Source organism: Platichthys flesus, chromosome 6, assembly GCF_949316205.1.
Source record: "Platichthys flesus chromosome 6, fPlaFle2.1, whole genome shotgun sequence".
NCBI classification, from domain to species: domain Eukaryota; kingdom Metazoa; phylum Chordata; class Actinopteri; order Pleuronectiformes; family Pleuronectidae; genus Platichthys; species Platichthys flesus.
In genome coordinates this window covers 16,114,088-16,134,056 of record NC_084950.1, presented here as the reverse complement: position 1 = coordinate 16,134,056, position 19,969 = coordinate 16,114,088, and the positions used below count along the sequence as shown (strand labels likewise).

At 43.7% G+C, this 19,969-nt stretch overlaps 1 protein-coding gene across 1 annotated transcript in view; it reads right to left on the bottom strand.

The window, feature by feature from the left end:
- The window catches only part of reln (reelin), a 94,814-nt gene that overhangs the window by 51,398 nt on the left and 23,447 nt on the right, over window positions 1–19,969 (bottom strand). The window contains exon 3 of the mRNA XM_062389645.1: window positions 6,822–6,960. Within this exon, the coding sequence (XP_062245629.1) occupies window positions 6,822–6,960 (139 nt within the window). The remainder of the gene's footprint in view (window positions 1–6,821; window positions 6,961–19,969) is intronic.

Sequence of the window (19,969 nt, the reverse complement as noted above, 5' to 3'; positions counted from 1 at the left end):
CGCCGCTCCTCTTCCCTCGTTAGACGACACTCCCGTCCCGTTCACCTCAAATCCCACTTAAAAGCTCATTTGCTCTCCCAGCTCACTGGGTCTGTTGGTAATCATGATTAATCTGAGGAGTTGCAGTAAGGGTGCAGTTCCAGTCGCCAGCGCTGATTTGGAGCATTTGGACCGAGCCCTTAAAATAATACATCCTAATTGGTCGATATATCTCCCACGTTGAGGACCAGCTGTGGTTATGGCGTCACAATCAGTGACAAGTTAAAATTGAAGCGGCAGAAAGACGGAGAAGTAAAGACAGCACAACAAGAGAGGCTGACTCAGCATCCGATCACTTAAGAAACGTCTGGAACGTTTTCTTGAATTCAACCAAACCTTGGTATTTTTCTACCCGTCGGAGCTGAGAAGGTGCAACTGGATATGTGCAATTACATTACTCCCTCCCACTTCCCCCCTGCCTCTAAATTAATTAATTGAAAAAGGCTCTCGGAGAACATGCAAATTTAATGAAGCTCCACAGAGGAGGGATTTGGGAGTTGTTTGGCAAATTACCTGCTTGTTAGCACAGGGTCATGGAGTTAGGGCTTTGGATACAGCCAGAAGAAGCACAGTTACTGCTGAGTTTAAAGCCAGAAGAAGAAGCCAATGGCCTTGATACTGTTTGTTAGTTATAATTAGAGGGGATTAGAAAAACAATAGTATTTATAGGGGTAAATATGTGTAGGAATAATATGCCTATCTCTATGCCTATTTTGAGGCTCAGGTGCTTTCTTTCCGTCTTTAAAAGAAATGCTGCATCGAAAAATGGACATCTTAGAAAATCTGCCTTTTGAAAAACCTCTCTCTCCTTTCCTCACTTTTTCAGCGAGGGTCAGATTAGGACGAGGAGGAGAAAGAGAATAATCGACTGTATTTACCTTGAGTAAACAACAGCGAGATGAGTCCCTGCAGTAAGTCTTGTCCGTTATTTGTCTTGTCAGCAGAGCACATTTTACGGGAGCAGACAGCGCAAAATGTCAAGCAATCATTTCGTGCAAAATACATCTGGAGCAGCCCCCCATGTCCCCGGAGCATGGCTCATTTTGCTGCATTTAGAAGGAAACCGCTTTCCTTTTCAATCTCCACACCCCAGTTTCATCGAGGTCACTGTCTCAGCAGGTGGGTCGGCTGATTTCGGTGCCACACAGACGCGAGGCACACGATTGTTGGCATTATTGATCAGAGTATTGACCGGTGTGTACTGTGCATATATGTGTTTCTGCGCACACAGGTGCATGTGTATAAAAACTTTGGTCATGGACTGTCCAGTGGGAAATAAGACCCCATCATGGATGCAGAGACCTTTAAGGTAAACTGCAACAGGAGCCTGGGCTGATGTGTGGAGGAGCTTGAATAAAGGAAGATGATTTACACTTAAATTCTCAGAATAGTGACATATTTTTTAAGTTTCAGAGAGGTTAAACACGTCCGTGTGAGAGATATAGGGCTTGCTGTCTTAAATGTGAATGTGTGATATATGAAAATAAGAATTATGTGGGTGAACTGTGTCAGATTTGCAGCTCCAGAGAAAAAAAAGGTGGATGCAATTTATGTGCTCTGTCATCTTTCGCAGTTTCACCCATATTTCTCTATCTGTGATGCCAAAAAATGTGATAACCTTGAACCAATAATTCATGTTCCCTGGCCAATGTCTCCAGTGAATCAGCCACAGGCCAGTTTGGAGCTTTAATGATGAGCCGAGCCCATTAACCAGTGAATTTGATGTTGAAACAGGAATAATAGGGAATCAATGCAGAAGACTAATGCCAGGGGAAATTGAGAGCTGGGTGAGATAGGTCATCTGTCAGCCTGATGTCTGAACTCTGGCCTTTGACCCTGTTTTCACCCTTTCCGTTAGTTTGTTGGTTGGTTTGTTTGATTTTGTGGTCACATAAATACTTTCTGCTTTCAGGACTCTGATGATCTCTAACCGGTGAGCTCTGAACTTTTTGCAGCACGGCACAGAGCGGCAAACTTCACCTCACACAAGTCTGGCTCCTCCAAACAGATGGCACTATCAATTACACAACAGCACCAGGCATAATTACAGGACATTAACCATTCCTTTTTCATTACAACTAACAAGACAAGAGAGTATTCGAGTGCCCACCTGCCCGTTCTCTCTTCAATTCTATTTCACCCCCTAATTGCGCAAACAAGTGGCTTCAATCCGTCTGGGGCTCCACAGAGGAACCACAAGTTTTTAAGAGATGTATAAAAAGAAAGGAAATGTTTCCAAACAATTGCATAGGAACACACACATACACAGGATGCCACAACATACAGGAGCAGCCATTAGGTCCCCGTCCCCTCAGGGGAACACTTTGAGAGGGGAACCGCCCCAGATGTAGTAATTAAAACGATCTCCAACCCGGCATCCGTCTGAGTCGCACACAGAGACACAGACACGTGGATATATTAATGCAGAGCTCAAATACGGTCAAACAGTCCCCAGATACACCCACACAGCATCCATAGAGCTCAACAGCGTGGTTCTAGAAGTAAAAGTTTTGATATAGAAAACTGAATATTATTTTTAAGATTGTCAAACAATGTATATGCTCCTGTAGAAGCCAGGAGTCTATATGATATTAACTGTGTTTTAAGAAAAACACATTTTATTTGCAGTGTACATAACCATCAATCCTCAAGTCTAACGCAATCTCTGATTGGTGGAGCTCACTCGTTTAACACATCTAGGGAATCATTTCAGCTGAGATCAGAGAGTGCAGCGTTACATTTTGTTTACCACAGAGTGACCATGATTTCCCTTTCCAACATGCAGCAGTTTGTTTAAAGATAAGGAAAAGAGTCTACGACACTATTTTGACTAGCAAGTCAAAAACCACAATGTATTGGGATGTTTAAAGATACATTAAGTAGTTGAAAATGAAACATTAGCAGCGGTTTATGAGATGTGAAGTTCCTTTACTCTTAAAACAATTATGTACAAATTCTTCTACCTTTTCCTTTCCGATATTTTTTTCTCATAGATGGTCTCTTTTCATAATAATTTTTAGAACATTTTATGGAGAAATTAGATGGTTAAATTTACATTTGGAACCAGAGCTGTTGTAAAAGTGGGTGGTCACTGTTACGCTCTATACACAAGCTGTAGTTACAGATAAAACCCTATTTACACACACACACACACACACACACACACACACACACACACACACACACACACACACACACACACACACACACACACACACACACACACACACACACACACACACACACACACACACACACACACACACACACACACACACACGCACGCACGCACACACGCACGCACACACGCACGCACACACACACGCCCGACTGCCCTGGCTGCTTTGAGACTGTAAGTGAAGCAGAATAAGGGCAAAGAAAGGAAGAGACACACCGATGCATCTTTGCATTCACCAGAGGAAGCTATTAACCATTCTCACCTCTGCTAAGTGCAGCAAAGCATTCAGTGCACAGACACGGAGTTTCATGTCTGTGCACGAAGAATCAAAAGTGGGGCACAACAGTGTTTTATGCAATCATTACACCGACAGTTGTTTTGTATTTTCTGTGCAAGACAGGATTATCTCTAGGTCTACACTACTTTGGTCATTTCTGAGAGTATCTTTGAAGGAATAACTAATTGCTGCTTTTGTAATTATGGATAAAGATTAAAGATATAGATAAATTACAATTTATTCTACTCTTTATCATAAAACATTAGTTTCCCAGAGACCAGAGTAACAACTTCAAAGTGTTTGTTGTTTATATAAAATAAAAAACAGATTATTATCTGTACTTTTACTCGATAAAGGGCTGAATTATAATAGATTGTTGAAACTTTTGCTGATTCATTTTCTTTCGATGTTTGTTTTTTCTGTGTATGTGAGTGTGCGCTCCCTACTCCTCCACCTCCTCCTTCCTGTGTCCCTCTCCTCTCCACCTCCAAGGCCTCCCCTTCTCTTTAGCTGACAATTTACTGCCACCCAGAAAATGAGTTCTTCTGGATGTCCAAGTCACTGCACTCCATCATATCTATCATTCTCCTGCTGGTGATCTGTTACCAGGAACACTCCCACAATATCGCCCATAAAACTGCTCATCGGCCCCCATATTAATGCGGCGGCGGACCAGCTCCAGCCCTTTGAAGGACATTGGATGTCTCTGGCTTTAATTTAAACACTCATGGACACCGCTTGTTGAAAATGGTCCTTGTATCCATCAGGGGAGGGCAAGGGTAGGACATTCCATTATTTACATTTTGGACTGTCGCGACGAATGTCTTCTCACTCGCAGAACTTATATCTTACTACCTCGGCTAACTTATAACTGAGAGTCGTGTTGCAAAACCACGATGTATGCGATAAGTTTTGTAAAATAATTATTTGCAGTGGCAAACTTTGATGGACGATGGCTGTTTGCGCATCACATCTCGCCCTCAAGTGTAACAACACTGACAACGCAGCGCTGGAAAATTTGATGCAGCACTTAAGGCAGCATGGTGGTGCGGTGGCTCAAATCCGTTTTCTTCAGGAACTCATGCTTTCCTATGGGTAGTCAGGCTTCATCACAAAGCCCAAACACGTGCAATCTGGGATTTGGTAAATTGGAGACTCTCAATTGACCGTAGCTGAATAGGTTGTTTGTCTCGTTATGTTGCCGCTGTGATACCCTGGTGACCTGTAAAGGGTGTACCCCGCCTCCTGCCAAATGTCAGCTAGGATTTGCTCCAGCTCCCCCCACTCGACCCTCAGGGGATAAGCGGTATCGATAGTCGATGGATGGACCAAAGGTCGTCTGAGATAAAGGTTTACTGGTGAAAATGGAGGCTTGCACCGTAACATGGTGCAGAGTCTGTCTGTGTTTTTAGGCCTGAGTGTGTGCGCTGGTTCAACTGCAGATGTGTGATGTGTTTCCAAAACTGTGGCATCTAGGAATGTCTGTGCATGTGAGAAAAAAAGTAGACAAGTGAATTTTTGTATGAAAGCATCTGCATGAAGTGTGTCGTGTCTGTGTGTGTATGCGTGAGTGTGTGTGAGTGCAGCAGCAACCGACTGGAGTGTGACTGGCTGACTTTGATAAGGTCAGCCACAGGGGCCCCTATTGTCATTTAGTCATGGCCCCCTGCCTGCCCCACTGTCATCAGCATTGGCACACTGCTGCTGAGTGGTTTACGCACACATACGCACATGCACAGACACACAAACACTGAGGACACACAGTAAATGTGTTTGCTGGCAGACAAAGAAGAGGCAGTGAATCTGTTTGGCTCTGTGGAACTCGTCTAAATGGCAGCTCCACTTCAGCAAATTCCCCAACTGAATCCTTTCCTGACACTCTGTCCATAAAAGTCTCTGTCGGATCGTCTGTGGAGCCCCTCCAGGAATACACTGAGGGATTTTTACAACCCCTGCCAAAACGTTTCAATTTGTTGTGGTTTTCATGAAACACTGATGTGCAATTTGCAATGTCTTTCATGTGTTGGAAGAGGATGACTGGTGATAAAAAAGAAGGGATTAGTTTGCAGTTTGATTTGACTTTCCAGTCACTAAATTCATATGATGATAATAATGTTTTCATCCAGGGATTTAATTTAAAAAATACACTGAGCTGCTCCGGATATTAAAGTCTGACTAGTCAAATTTATAAAAATGCTAATATTTGGGAGACTTTTTACTCAGTGATCTTTTGCAATGCAGTGCTCAGTGGCTGTGACTTTGTGTTGGACAGCTTTATTAGTAAACTCCCCTTTCGTCTACGCTTCTCCATAAACAGCTGCTAATTGCATTTTGACTGATTATCTGCCTCGCACTATAAATCACCAGCCAGGAGAACTGGAGGGAAAGAGAGTTAGAGGGTGTTCCTAACTGTTAGACATGGAGAAAATGAAGAAGAGTAAGATGAACCAGAGTAGGGGGGGCTTGAAAACGCATTTCACGTGACCTCTCAGGTAGAGAGGGCATGCGCATGCCAGCGTGGACAGGAAGCCATGCCCGTGTACTCCTCACGTCCTATTGAGCTCCGCATGTTAGCATCTGTATTGTTGTAAAATGCAGAATTGAACTGCGTAACAGCTGTTAGCAATGTCAACGGGGTCAGCAACGCTTGTAAATGATGATTCATCTTGTGTTCTGCACTGGTAGCTCATGCTGGTTGTTTACTTCCAGTAGGGGGTCATGTGACAGAGACTTGTCACAAAAAAAGACCAAATCATCAAGAGCGGCTCTAAATGTCTTGTATGGACGCCAGACATATATCCGTGACAGAGCCCATGCTTTTTCAAACCATTGTAGTGGAACAGGCTAAAAATGACAATAAAGACCCCACTCAAAGGTGTTTGTACCATAGAGTGAAAAGATGTGAGTGCACGTGTGTGTGTGCATGTGCTGTTAATTCTCAGCAGGATAAACACAAACACTTTAACACCTGCCACTGCACATGTCGCGTCAGGCGAGGTAATTGGGATTTAATGACCCACATTCTCTCTGTCCCTGGTTTAGCCTCTGTCCAGTCAGCATGCATGCTCTCTCTGACAGGACAGCCTTTGTACATCCTTTCTGCGGCTCGACAAACCCCGCCCCCCCCCCCCCCCCCCCGTCTCAGTCCTACAGGGTCAATAGGAGGCTACGCAACATTAACAGATATTATTGAAACAGTTTTACGACTTCCATGACCATGTCAGGGTTAGACGTGCGGCAGCTGTGAAGGTCCCACTCTCTATCGCAACATTTTCAGTCGCTTTCTCTCTCTGATACTTTTTATCCTTCACATACACACGTACTTACAGGAAGTTGACGCAGCCTGTGCCAGGCGGGGGGGCGATCCAGACAAAGCTGAAGCTGGTGGAGGGCTGGTGGCTGACGTGGGAAGCGACGACACTGCAAACAAACTGGGTTCCAGCGAACTGACGCTCCGGCATCACACCTGCAGAGGAGGAGGGAAAGAGTGAGACACCAACAAATATCTGTCAAAGATGAAAGATCACTATAACATAGATAAGGTGTAAAGGATTCTAATTAATTTATTTTAAAACATTGGTTTTTAGAGCTCCCACTCTAGTTCCCAACTAGCAGCCTTTAAAAATATATCCACGACTATATTGCTGCACACTCAGTTACTTGATAAACTAAATTATTTTATGCAAGTCCGTTCAGTCTGAGTCAAACTTGTCACCTTCAAAAACCATGTAATAATGCATTGGTAGTACAGAGTGTATAAGGGCAACATCACACCTGATGTGAGTCGTACAGCGTCCACATGAACCTTACCTGAGACCACCTCCCCCAGTCAGGGGGTCGGTGTTCACATTTATCAAAGAAACTGGACTTTGGGCTTAAGGGAACTTGGTTTTAAGTAAATGGTTCCTAATGTGTAAACAGGATTTAATTATAGAGGGAAAAAGGCATTGGCAGCTTCACATGTCTGCATTGTTCCACATAAATCTCCACCTTCCTACTTTTGATCTCATGCCATTGTATTACTTTGTTTTTATTAATTCCATCCACTGGCGTCCTACTGTTTTCTGTTTATACTTTCATTACTTCCTTCCTCACACCTTGATTCCTTTTTTCTTCTCTCCTTTCATGTTTTTCACTGAACTCGCTGGATCCTTCTTTCCTCCCTCCCTGTGAAGCTGACACGACCGAGCTTCGCTCATATTAATGAGGGTCTGTGTCCGGCTATGATTGCACCGATGGAATGACATCATGTCACACAATCTTTCCTTCATATCACAGAGGGCAAGGGCACGATGCCACCAGACTCATCAATCACTGGGCAGACGTACAGAGCAGTTGAATAATTTACTTCAGCTGAACAGTTGTGTCGGACGGCAGCGTGGTGCAGTGGTTAGCACCGTCACCTCACAGCAAGAAAGGTTCTGTTTGTGTGGGTTTGTTGCCAAATCTCCGGCTTTCTCCCACAATTTCTCCCACAATCCAAAGACAAGCAGAATGGGGTTAAATGAACTGGACACCGTGACCATAGGCGTGAATGGTTGTCTCTCTATGTTGGCCCTGCGATATGCTGGGACCTGTCCAGGGTGAACCCCCACAAAGGAAAGGTGATGTGGATAATGTGTGGATGGGTGAATAAACAGGTTTGTAGTAACTGTAAGAATCCAAAGTGTGTGGAAACGAAAGCACCTCAACTGGAGTAAGCATCTATACAGAGACTCGTGTTCCTCCCAGACAGATAATTTGGGCATTTGTTATAATTCATAAACACGGAGTCGTTTTGTGGTCCAGTGAACATGAAGCAAACACATTCAGCAAGTTTAAAAATGTATGTGATGTCCCATCTGCTTGTATGACGACATGCTCAGAGCTGCTGCAGCGCCTCGGTGGCCGACCTCCTCCCTTTTACAACCTGCAAACACAGTTCTCTCCTTACTTCACTTCTTCTCTCCTCTCCTCAGTCATCACTCACTTCACAGAAAACATAATCAGCAATGATTAATAACATCGGAGCTTTAATATCCCCGGGCTCAATGTGCAAATCAATATGCAAAGATTGTGTGTGTGTGTGTGTGTGTGTGTTTGGGAGTCTCTGTGTGTGTGTGTGTGTGTGTGCGCGGTGCAAATCTAATTATTTAAAGAGAAATAATTCCGCCCATTTCTGACAGTAATGAATTTGACTTCACAGATTGCATCACACACAATGTCGGCCGCACGGTATATGTTTCTGTTTTGGCTATGTGTGTGTGTGTGTGTGTGTGTTTGTTTGTGTGTGTGTGTGTGTTAATTTGTTTGGGCTGCTAGACATCCTACATCAATGTGTATGAGTGTGCCGTGGTACAAACAAAACTAGTTATCATTGCTGTTGGATGTTTTTAGATTGAGCACCGTGCATTTATTTGACCCTGTGGCGTTTCCGAAGACATTCTTCGACGCAGGTGTTTTTCTCATCATGTGGAGGAATATCTAACTCTTTAACTGGAGTTCAAAATGAATAATCATCAAAGCTCTGCGATTTACAGGGGGGGGGGTTTCACATGGCAACTACATATTGTCACATTATGTGGAAGTGCATGCGGCGTGTGGTCCTAATGTGTCAGATTTACGAGGTGCCGAGCGAAGCAGCCCCCTATATATCGCTAAAGGAGCGGCTGGTGTATAATAACACCCTGACACGTAATCACCCACTAATAGTCCTGCTGTTCTCCAATCACCTCGGCTGCAACCTCTCTGCGTAATGACCACGATTTACCGCTAAGCAAACACATACACACTCGTACAGGCAAACACATATAAACACGCATTACTGTCAGGGGGTTATTGTTGTGTTGTTTGCTTGAGCAAGAACCCCTAAGCACCCCCATTTTTACAGGCAACATACAGAAATAGCAGAACTAGTTTCTGTGGTGGTATTTATGAAGCACTCAGGGCAGCAAGCATTGACATACCCATAGATCTTTCCTCTTTTCTCTCAACCCCCTCTGACACAAACGGTTGTCATTTTCACAACAATTTCCTTTGCCACAAATTTACTGCCACGGCCAAGGCAGTCGAGACAACAATTTTGGCACTAATTGTCCAATTGTGGGTGGCAGGAGAAGAGAAGCTGAAGTGCTATGAATCTTTCTCATCACATTGCCATGGTGCAATTTGAGAATCCCTGCAGATGTGCATAAAACAAGCTTAGGTCTTGTGGCAGCGGAAAACACTCCCCGCAAAGCCGCAAAGACAAAGAGAAAGTGAGAAGGGTGTCGATCGGAGCTGAGCAGCACACTGAGCGGAGGAGATAGCAGAAGGAGAGAGTGAAGGGCTGTGGTGAGAGAGGACACACGGACAGAAACAATGAATCACTCATTCACAAGGAGAAAGGTGGGAACGGCACCAAGGACAATTATTCTTGTACAACTCTCTGATGTTCCACAGGCTACTGTTACTCTTGAACAGTATGAGAAATTTTGAAAATAAGTGAAAAAGCAGAAGACAGAAAGAGATAGTAAGACGGTAATACCGAGAGAGGTAGGAGCTGATGTATGGCTGAGCAGAGAGCAGTATGGCTAGGGCGAAGATGAAAAGGCAGTCTGATGCACTCCAGGACACGGCAGCGCTGGGACTCTACACCACTCACAGAATTTCTATTCCCACTTGAAAAACACACTCAGGCGTAAAAATGCAAATAACGAAACTAGTTCCTTTCATGTCTTGCTGTGGAGAGAGGGTGAGGGAGAAGAAGAAAAAAAAAATCACTATTATTCAATGAGCTCCAAATCCCAAATGTTCCAGTGAAGCAACAAGCTGAAGTGAAACCTGGCGAGAGAGAAAAAGGGGAAAACTCTGACAGCCCTAGTTCTGTTCAGGGAGATGAGCAGAGAAATGGAGAGAAGAGCTCTTTTGTCACTGTGAAATGAAAATGTATAACAACGCCTTTCCTGTATCCGTACATGCACACACACTGCAGGAGCAAAGAATAAATGATGAACATTAATTTACTAATTGGACCCCTGAGTTCTTTTTTACAACATCTCTGGAAACTAATAGATGGGATGGATGTTAACTTTGCTTTATGTGCTTGTTTTTCTTCCCTATCAATGATGTGTGCTTCGTTTATCTCCTTCTTTCTCCGTCTCAATCCCCTAGATCCTCCTAAATCCTCCTGATGCAATTGTATTGATTCAAAACTACTGTTACTGGGTGATTGATATCAAGCCCAAAAAAGTAAAAGTGTATCCATATTGCACAATTAAAACCACCAGGACCAAAGTGCTGAGCAAGATTAAAATGTGCAAATTAATCAATCAATAAATATCTATTAAGAAGAGACAATAACTTGAAAACATAATTCATATTTCAGATTTTAAAATGTGCACGATAGCAGATTAAATCAATGTTTCAAGTTTAACTTGAATGGAAAGCCAGTGAGAAGAAGTGGGTATTTAGCAGTGATATTAAACATTTGAATATGAATAGATAAGATGTTCCAGAGATTAGGAGAAGTCACTCCAAGGGGCTGGAGACCTTCATTTTGAGCTAAGATCTCAAGACACCCAGAGGCAGCAGGTGCAACAATTCAATGAAATAAAGCTAAATGAATCCTAAAAACAAGCAGTAAAATGTTAACGTAAATTCTGAATGACAGGAAGCCAGAGAAGGGAGGCCATGTACTGGTGTAATGTGATCAGGATTTATTTTGAAAGCTGCTGCATTTTTTTTTAACTGCAGACTACAAAGAGACAACTGCTCTACACCAGAACACAGGCAATTACAATAATCTAACCGAGAGGTGAATGAAGAATCATTCATGAGAAGGAAATACATATTAAAAGGTTTTGTTTTTAATGGGCACATTTTCTGATTAATCAGCTCTGACTGTTGGTTCTCCATATATGGACTTGTTATCACACAATCAGCCACGCGCACAACTCACCTACTGAGCTGACGATGCCTACAGATGTAGCTGCAAAACAAATGCCACCGGTCATGCATTCATGCTGCTTGTAGGATAAATATCAGCAGAGGCCGCTTCTGATTCAGTAAGCAGCCACAGGGGGATCTTGAGGCCTGTTGCAACCACACACACCCATAGACAAATGCAAGCATACAAATACAAGCACACACACACAAAGACAGTTCTTTGACATGCAGATTGGGCACTTATGAGCTGTCGGCAGTGATTAATGGAAAAGAAAATGACCTGCTAACTCCCACGGTATGACTGGGCAAAGCTTGTTTCATACATATGGACGCACACACGCATATACAGCCACAAACCCACACACAAATTCACTCAGATACTCACAGACACAGGAAATGGGTGTGTCTGGACTTTAAGGGGCACATGTTGGTTGTATGACCGTCACCCCGACATCAATCTCTGCTGGTAATTGCGCTGCATTTTTAAAAGCACCACAAAAAAAGAAAGCAGGAAGTTCACCACCTCTTATTTATTCATATTCAGTCTCCAGTAACAAAGACTCCAACACATTGTTTCCCCTCCCGTCTGGTCTCTCTTTTAAATATGCAAACACTTCAATTCACATCTGTCTGCGTACTCTTTAACATTTTTAACATCTATCTCTGTTTAGACAGTGCCACTTTTATCCGTCTTCATATCTCACTTTGCAAAGCTAATGAGCTTTTCAGCAGCCAAGCTCAAAACAAGTCAAATAGATGGAGTGAGAATTCTCCCTGATGGAGCAGATGGGCAATCGGTGGCTCAGCCTGGCAGTGACTTCACACTGTAGGACCAGCAGGAGACGGTCTAACTGGCATTGGAACTGATAGATAGGCTCTGTGGCAGGGCTTAGTCTGTTCGAGAGGCACCATTCAAATTGATGTGCACATTTACCAGAATCATTCAGAGTTTATGCGCACCATTTGACATCTGGTCAGGACCAAATAGCAACTGGAAACTGCGGTCATCACACAACTGTCCTTCAGCAACGTCTGGCTCTGGAGCAAACGGAAAGTAATAGTTTGCAGAAACTGTCTGTTTGTTTTAACTGTATCAATTTCTGTGGATTTTAAGATGATTTCAAGACAATTACACATGTTTTTCCACCTAGTATACTGATTTTCTCTCTCTGTTGCTACGGAAATGCTTATAAAGTAGAAAATACAATTCAGTCCCTGAAGGCAGGAGGATTCTGGGTGATTGTCTTCTACCAATACATCTACTGCACTGGTCCAGCTTTCCCTTTACTGGAGCAGTTGTTAACAAAAAAACTAATGTACGCTTTTATTGCTAGACAGCATACACAGAACCAAAAACATAGCCTAACATGACTGTGTATGTTTGCACAAATGCGGAGAAGAACCACCATAAGTATATTATTAAGATGCATAGCAGTTTGCTCGGACCGTACTGTGGTTTAAGGAGATTAAGCTATTTCATTTTTGTGTAGTTGATTCATGTTTGTCAGCCATCACTGAATACTTTTTGATTAAAAATTGAAAAGTGGGTCTCATTTAAAGAGCACAGATTAAAGTGGGTGTGGGGGTGTGCGTGTGTGTGTGCGTACATTTCCCCGTTTAGCTCAGACTAAGAAATTCAAAGTGTACCACCCCAGATCATTTGGGGAGCAGGCCCATTAAAGATTCATATTTCATGTGGTAATTCTTAAAATCTGTCATAAAGCTATTGGAGCATTAGCATGTGTTATTAAAAGCCGGTGAATGTATGGGAATCTGTCAGCAGCCATAATAATGCCTCTGTCAACATGTTTCAGGAAAAGGCCACACAATGGCAACATAAATGATACATCACAACAGAACTGACAGCTAAGTAGGGACCCCATACGCTTTGTGCTGCTGAATGATCCCATGCTATGTGTGTGTGTGTGTCTGTGTGCATGTGTTTGTGTGCGCCTGTTGTGTTTGCATTTCTTCCCAACGCCATCTTCGGCTGGTCAGCCGGACCACTGCAGGGTCTCGAGATGCATGACAACCTGACTCTGATCGGCCATTGGCTAAAACGGACGTCCATCTTAGCATCTGCCAATCACAATGCCATGGAGACAGGTTGGCAGCATTGCGGTGGAGGCAGGGGTCCGAAACAGCTCTGCCAGGAGAAAGCTGTGTGATAATATGGGTGGTGAAAGATGCCAGTGACCAGGGGGGAAAGGGGGGATAAGAGACTGTGGGAAAAAGTGAGGGGGAGAGCTTTGCCACTTGAATAAAAAAGTGTTGACGCGATAAGTATGTGAACAATGGGAGACTTACAGGCATGTGTATATGTGTATATAATGCTTCAAGAGTCCATTAAATTTAATGTTCTATGAAAGAAACAATTTGTGTTTTTAAAAAATTTATGTATGAATGCCCCTGACCAAAGAAACCGACCAACTTCTGTCCATATGCATACATTAGGAGAACAATTACTCTTTCATTTAGGCTTTCATTGTATCTCACAGCAGCCATCATCCATCATCCATAAACTACTGAGGACAAGGCCACACACAAACACACATGCACGCACGCACACGCACACACACACACACACACACACACACACACACACACACACACCCATACATGTTGCATCTATCAACACCCTTAACTGAAAACTAAAAGACTGAAGAAGCTAACGCTAATAGCTTTAACCTGCTTACTGCTTTCTCTCAGTGCTCAGTAGCTACAAGCCACACAACCATGAATGATAAATGGAATAAGATGCCTCAGCGGAGCATAATGTACCCTCCTGAACTAATGTGTCATAATTGAAATGAATGTTGTTCTGAATCAAACAAGTGTTGTGTGTTTTTGAGTCTCACAGTGTATGATAGACGAGACTTCTACTTCTCTGCACAGGCACACAATCTATCTCAGAGGCACACTCACAGACTCGCTAAAAAATATATGGTATAGTTCACCCAAGGCATATGCATACGTGAGGTCCGACAAGAAACAAGATTACTCGGTTGATCAGACAGTTTGGAAAAAGTAAGTTGTTTATTAATGCAAGGCTCTGTTAGTACATTTTTGTGATTTCTACGTAGCCAGATGCTTATTTAAATATACAATAGGTAGCTTCAGCCGGTTTGGGTCTCTTAATCAAAACAATAACGAAAGTGTGATGATGTCATGAAGCAGGGATTGATCATGCATTGTCCCACATCCTCTTGGTTTATTTAGTCCCCCAGTAGATTTTACAGTTTAATGGGAAGCTTCAGGGACGGAATGCGCAGCAGGCAGCAATGGATCATGATCCAATAAAAGGCTAGCACCTTGTTTTTCCTTCATTAATACGTTGTTTGCCTCGGAAGTAAGAGTAGAAATGGACGTGACGAAATTTACAGTGGCCAAAATGAAACAACCCATCACACTGAATAAAATTGCGGATCTCTCTGGGTTTTAAATTTTTTGGAAACAATTTGGTTAATGTAAGTACACTAGTCAACAACATATGTAATGTTAGTCAAACAAAGGGATCTTTATAAGAGATCATTTGGGCAACATATTAATCACCTTCATTTTCTCTTCGAAGTAAATGTGGGGCGGTGTGGCCTAGGTGGTAGAGTAGTAGTTCTTCAACAAGAAGGTTGCCGGTTCAAATCCCACTCTTCCCCATCTGCATGCCGAAATGTCCTTGGCAAGATACTGAACCCCTAAATGGCCCCTCATAAATGTTGAGTGTAATAATTGTAAGTCGCTTTGGACAAAAGTGTCAGCCAAATGACATGTAATGTAAAAATGTAACGAAATGCAAGAGAGTTTGAGAACTGTTCCATTCAGAAAATAAGACCCAAAAAACTATTTCTCTTTCCTCCCATATTATTGCTGAGAAACAGGAGCCTGTTTAAAAGTGGGTTCAGTTCTCATTGTTTATATTGTTATGTTAACCATCAGGGTGAAGTGTTGCTGAAAGCCGGAGCGACAGAGCCAGGCCTGCTGAGTAGGTAGTGGTGTGAGGTCTGTGGAGCAGCACACAGTGGAGGACAGCCAGCTCTGTGCCTCAAGAGAAGCTTACCATACTGGGTGGCAAAGTCACTACACTTCCTTTTCCCCTCATCTCTAGAGTCCTTGAGCACCTTTTTCTTCTTCCATCATCCATCCATCTATCCATCTATATGTCTATTCATCAGCGAAAGCCCATGAGCAGCTGCCGTCTGTGGGTATGTGTCATTGTAGCTTGGCAGGAATATACCACAGCTTCACCGGCAGGCGCCAGGGCTAATTTGATTTTTAATTCAACACGACTCCTCGGCTAATAGTTTGAGTTGAGGATTAATTAATCTGATTTGACTTGTGCTAATTTCTTGCACCCACGCCCCTGCTCTCCACCCGTCAATGCAACAAACAAACTGGTGAGGCCGAGGTCTTGCAGGCTCTGTCACACACTCACAGACATGTTGAGCATGAGGGACTTAGACCCGGGGCGACAGGTGAGGAGCCAGTGGAGGCCTTGGGAAAGCGAGGCATGGCGTCTGTGCTGCATTTGCATGCATGTGTAATTACACACTGTGTGTGTGTATCTAAATGTGTGTTTACGGAGGAGGCTGGAGCTGAGCCTGGTCTGACAGAGGAGTGCTGGGAGGCATCGAACTAATCACGGCAACAGCCTGGCTCTCGTAAGGAGGGCGAAACACAGAGAAGGTCACCAACTATTTTCACTGCCAAAATATGGGTCAGATTGGATCTGGGTGAGTTGCTGAAGGATAACGCAAATATATATAATGCAAATAAAAATGGCATTGGAGCATTCTCATTCTTCTCTGAGGCTTTTAGAGAGTAGAGAGCTCCGATCCAGTCAAGGCCCAACAGGGAAAAACCAGGAGAGCTACTAAACTTCCTCATCTCACAGAGGCAGAGAGAGAGAGAGCACTTCTAATACTCTCGGTAAGGGAACTTTAAAAATGAATAGACCTCAGAGTGCAGCCTGGATGGCATGCACCTTGTGGAGAAGACTTTAAAATCACTCTCTCTCTCAGATTGCTCACCAAGCACATAGAGACCCACACACACTTGCACGGTGCATGTGGAGGTATAGGGAATATGGAGTTTTATATCACAACAGAACAAAGATTAATTTCAAAGGCAGCTTGCCACTGTGTTGAAATGATGCAAACCCACTGGTTTTCACAGAAATGTGTCAAACTGAGCAGTCTTTGAGTCAAAGCTCTCTCTGTCTTTATTCTATCTTTATTCCTCTTTCCTCTCTCGTTCTCTTTGGCATGTAACCAACCTCTCTACACGGCAGAAAATAACATTGCTTTGCTCAAAAGAGGCCACACATGGGAGAAACAGCCTACGCCTGCTGCTCTCTCCTGCAGAATAAAAAAATATATAAAACAGGAATAAAAAAATAACACTGCCCAACAGCTCAAACACCACTTTGAAATCTCCATCAGAGGCAGTCCATCTTCTGCTTCGTCCTATCCCCGCTCTCTATGTCACCCTGGACCTTTTTTACCATACATTGGGATGCAAAAAGTACAGAGGAGAAAGGATAAAGCACTCAAATGCTCAGCATGTGCATCTGTGTGCTCTCACAAACATCGACATACACACAAACCTCGACGCAGACACAAATGCACACATGCAAGAACAAAGTCACACACAGTGAACACTACATGCACATAGAAATGTAAGCGCTCCTAGCGAAGCTGTGGGAGTTCAAAGAAGGTACTATGTTTTCCAAGAGAGCTGGTGCGAAGTGAACCAGTAAATTCCCAGCAGCAGGGCTCCAGCAGGTCGACAGTACCATCGCACCTGAGAGGCTCGACCTGTGCTGGTGGGATGTATGGCCAACACTAATGCACTTGTTCAGAGTCTGTTTTTGCTCTGCCTTAAATTAATAATAGAATACTTTGTTTTCTGTTTGAATTCTTTGAAGGTTGCTTCCGTTTTGTGCTTCTCAAGAGGCTTTTGCACATGGAAAGAAGCTGCGTGGCTTTTCATGCATAATTGCCCAAGCGTTCTTCTGGACTCTGAGAGACACCCAAATGTTCAGCCACCTGTTAGCAGCCACCCGGCGGTGTGATATGGGAGTGGGAGTGGCAGAACTAAGGCCCGGTCCAGAGGGCGCGAGAGGGGTGTGGGAGCCTTGTGCCAGCAAAGCATGGAGATTTACAGCGAGACTGGCCAGCTGATCTAGAGTCTGATCTAATACTGTGCCGCTGAGAACACAAATCACCTCCCATACATAACCCTGCCCCTGAAAACTCATTTCATCTTCTGCACTAATGAATTCATCATCAGGAGGGATCTGCCTCTTGGTGCCTGAGCCCTGAGCAGGAAAGGAGTAATGGCTTAGATAAGTCATCATCATTATTATCAACATCAACAACCACCACCATAGCCCCACCTTGCCTCTGCTCAGCTGATAGCTCATGAGCAACAGTTTAGAACTTTGCAGTGTCCTTGACAGTTTTGCAAGGGGGGAACTTTGGCAGTGTTCAAGGCTATTTTGCCGATGTGAGGGGGGGATGTGTCGCAGATGCGCATCCCGAGTGTGAGAATCAGCATGAGTATGCATATGTCAATGGAATTTGAAAACGTTGTGGTATGAGTGGATAAGTCAGGGAGTGTGAGAGCTCTTATGGTAGCAAGCAAGTGTGCATGTATGTGTGTATGCATGCATTTGTATGAGGGAGTCTAAGCGGCGCAGTCAGGGAGCTGTCAGCTGAGAGCCAGGGAGCAGGCTGATCACAGGGATGCAGGGTGTTTGAAGTCTCCCAGGGACTGACAGCTTCTCTCCCCATGGGAACCTCTTCCCTTGCCCCTTCTCTCCTCCCTGCAACACCCTTTCTTTATATCATTCCTCTTCATGCTCCATCTCTACCCCTGCACAGTATCTCTTTCTAAATATTTCTTCATCCCATTGATGGAGGCGGGGGGGGGGGGGGGACTTGTGCTCTCCCGGGACTGTTTGAGAAAATGCACAGGTTCCAAAACAAGGCTTTGTTCAGGAGGAGGTAGTGTGTCTCTGTAAATACTGACACGGTGAGCTGCCATCTCTCATACTCTGACATTCTGGCTGGCATTCAATCTGGCTTCATAGCATGAGGGTGCAGACAGCCAACCTTTAGCCTTGAAATTGATGAATGCGTGGATATCTCTATTTGAATGTATAATTGTGCATATACGAAAAGAAAGATCAATTTTATTGTGTATTCCTACATGATTATTATTATTTTTTTCATTACGCCATGAGTCCTAGTAAATGTGTGGGTGGCGTGATTACACTCCTGGCTGCATACCCTCTCTGGCCCCTCCTCCACAGGTCAAGGTGCAGTAGGATTTCATCTCTAATCGGCGCTGTGTGTTAGCATGAGCCCATCCGTCATGGGGACAGAGTGTCGGCTGGATGTCCCTGTCGCTAAGCTGTCCATTTTGTCAGACAGCCAGATCCATCATATTAAGATGGGGACTGATCCTCGCCAGCAGAAGCCAACCGCCCGGCAAATACATACAAATATGCAAATTAACGACAATATAAACATCGCCCGGCAAACGAGCCATCCATCAATGACCACTTTCAGCAGCTCAGCAATGGCAAGGCAACACCAATCAGCCACTCCGTCAGAGGGAGTGATGGAACGCCACCCTCTCATCTTCTTTCTCTCCTTCCCTCTACTTCATTGGTCCCCATTTGCCATTTTTCATGCAAAGTTTCTACACATTTCTTGTCTCCCTCTCCACTCACACTAATCCCCTTAATCTCAACCACTTTGTCAGCCCCATATTGGCATTTATACCATTCCATTTGTCTGTTTTAAAGCTCTCTATTTCTTTCAAGTGCTTTTTGTTCACTGTCATAATTACAACTTAGCTAAAGACATTCTGAATTATTACATTTTCTGTCTTTGTGTATGAATGAATAATGATGGGAAGAGAAACATTTTCCCATTAGTGTAGCAACACAAATCAGACCACATGTGACATCTTTCTTTGCCTCCTGGCTCTTGCGGGCCCATACATCACTTCATCGTTGCTGCAAATGTTAACAGTTCTTTGGTCTACCCGAAACAAATAAATCAAGATTATGATAACGTATGCAGGGCATCTTTTTCATCAGAATTTCTTAGCTGACGTCCTCTTGAACGTGGTGTGAGTTCTATTCAGAAAGCCAACAGGCTGGAACAGAAAGAAAAGTGCTCTTAATGGAATAAAAGTCAAAGGAGGGAAAAACTTGAAGCATTTGGAAATCTCTAGCAGCTGAGTCAGTCCAGACTCTTGTTATGTGTGTTGACATGTCCTATGCGCACAACTTACACACACAGTGACAAACAGAGAGTTTATACGTTTCACTGTAAACAAGCTGCAAAGGTCTCTAATGACTAATTTGGTTGTCAAGCTGTACTACCTAATAGAACAAAATGAATCACTTTGCACACTCTACCTTGTCCATTAACTATATATTGTGACGAGGTAAAGACTAAATTGAAATGTTGAAGCTTTAATGCGAGTCCCTGGCACCTTAAAATAGAATAAGTGCTGCAGCTGTGCCTCAGCCAGACAAATTTATCAGTCACACGGGCACA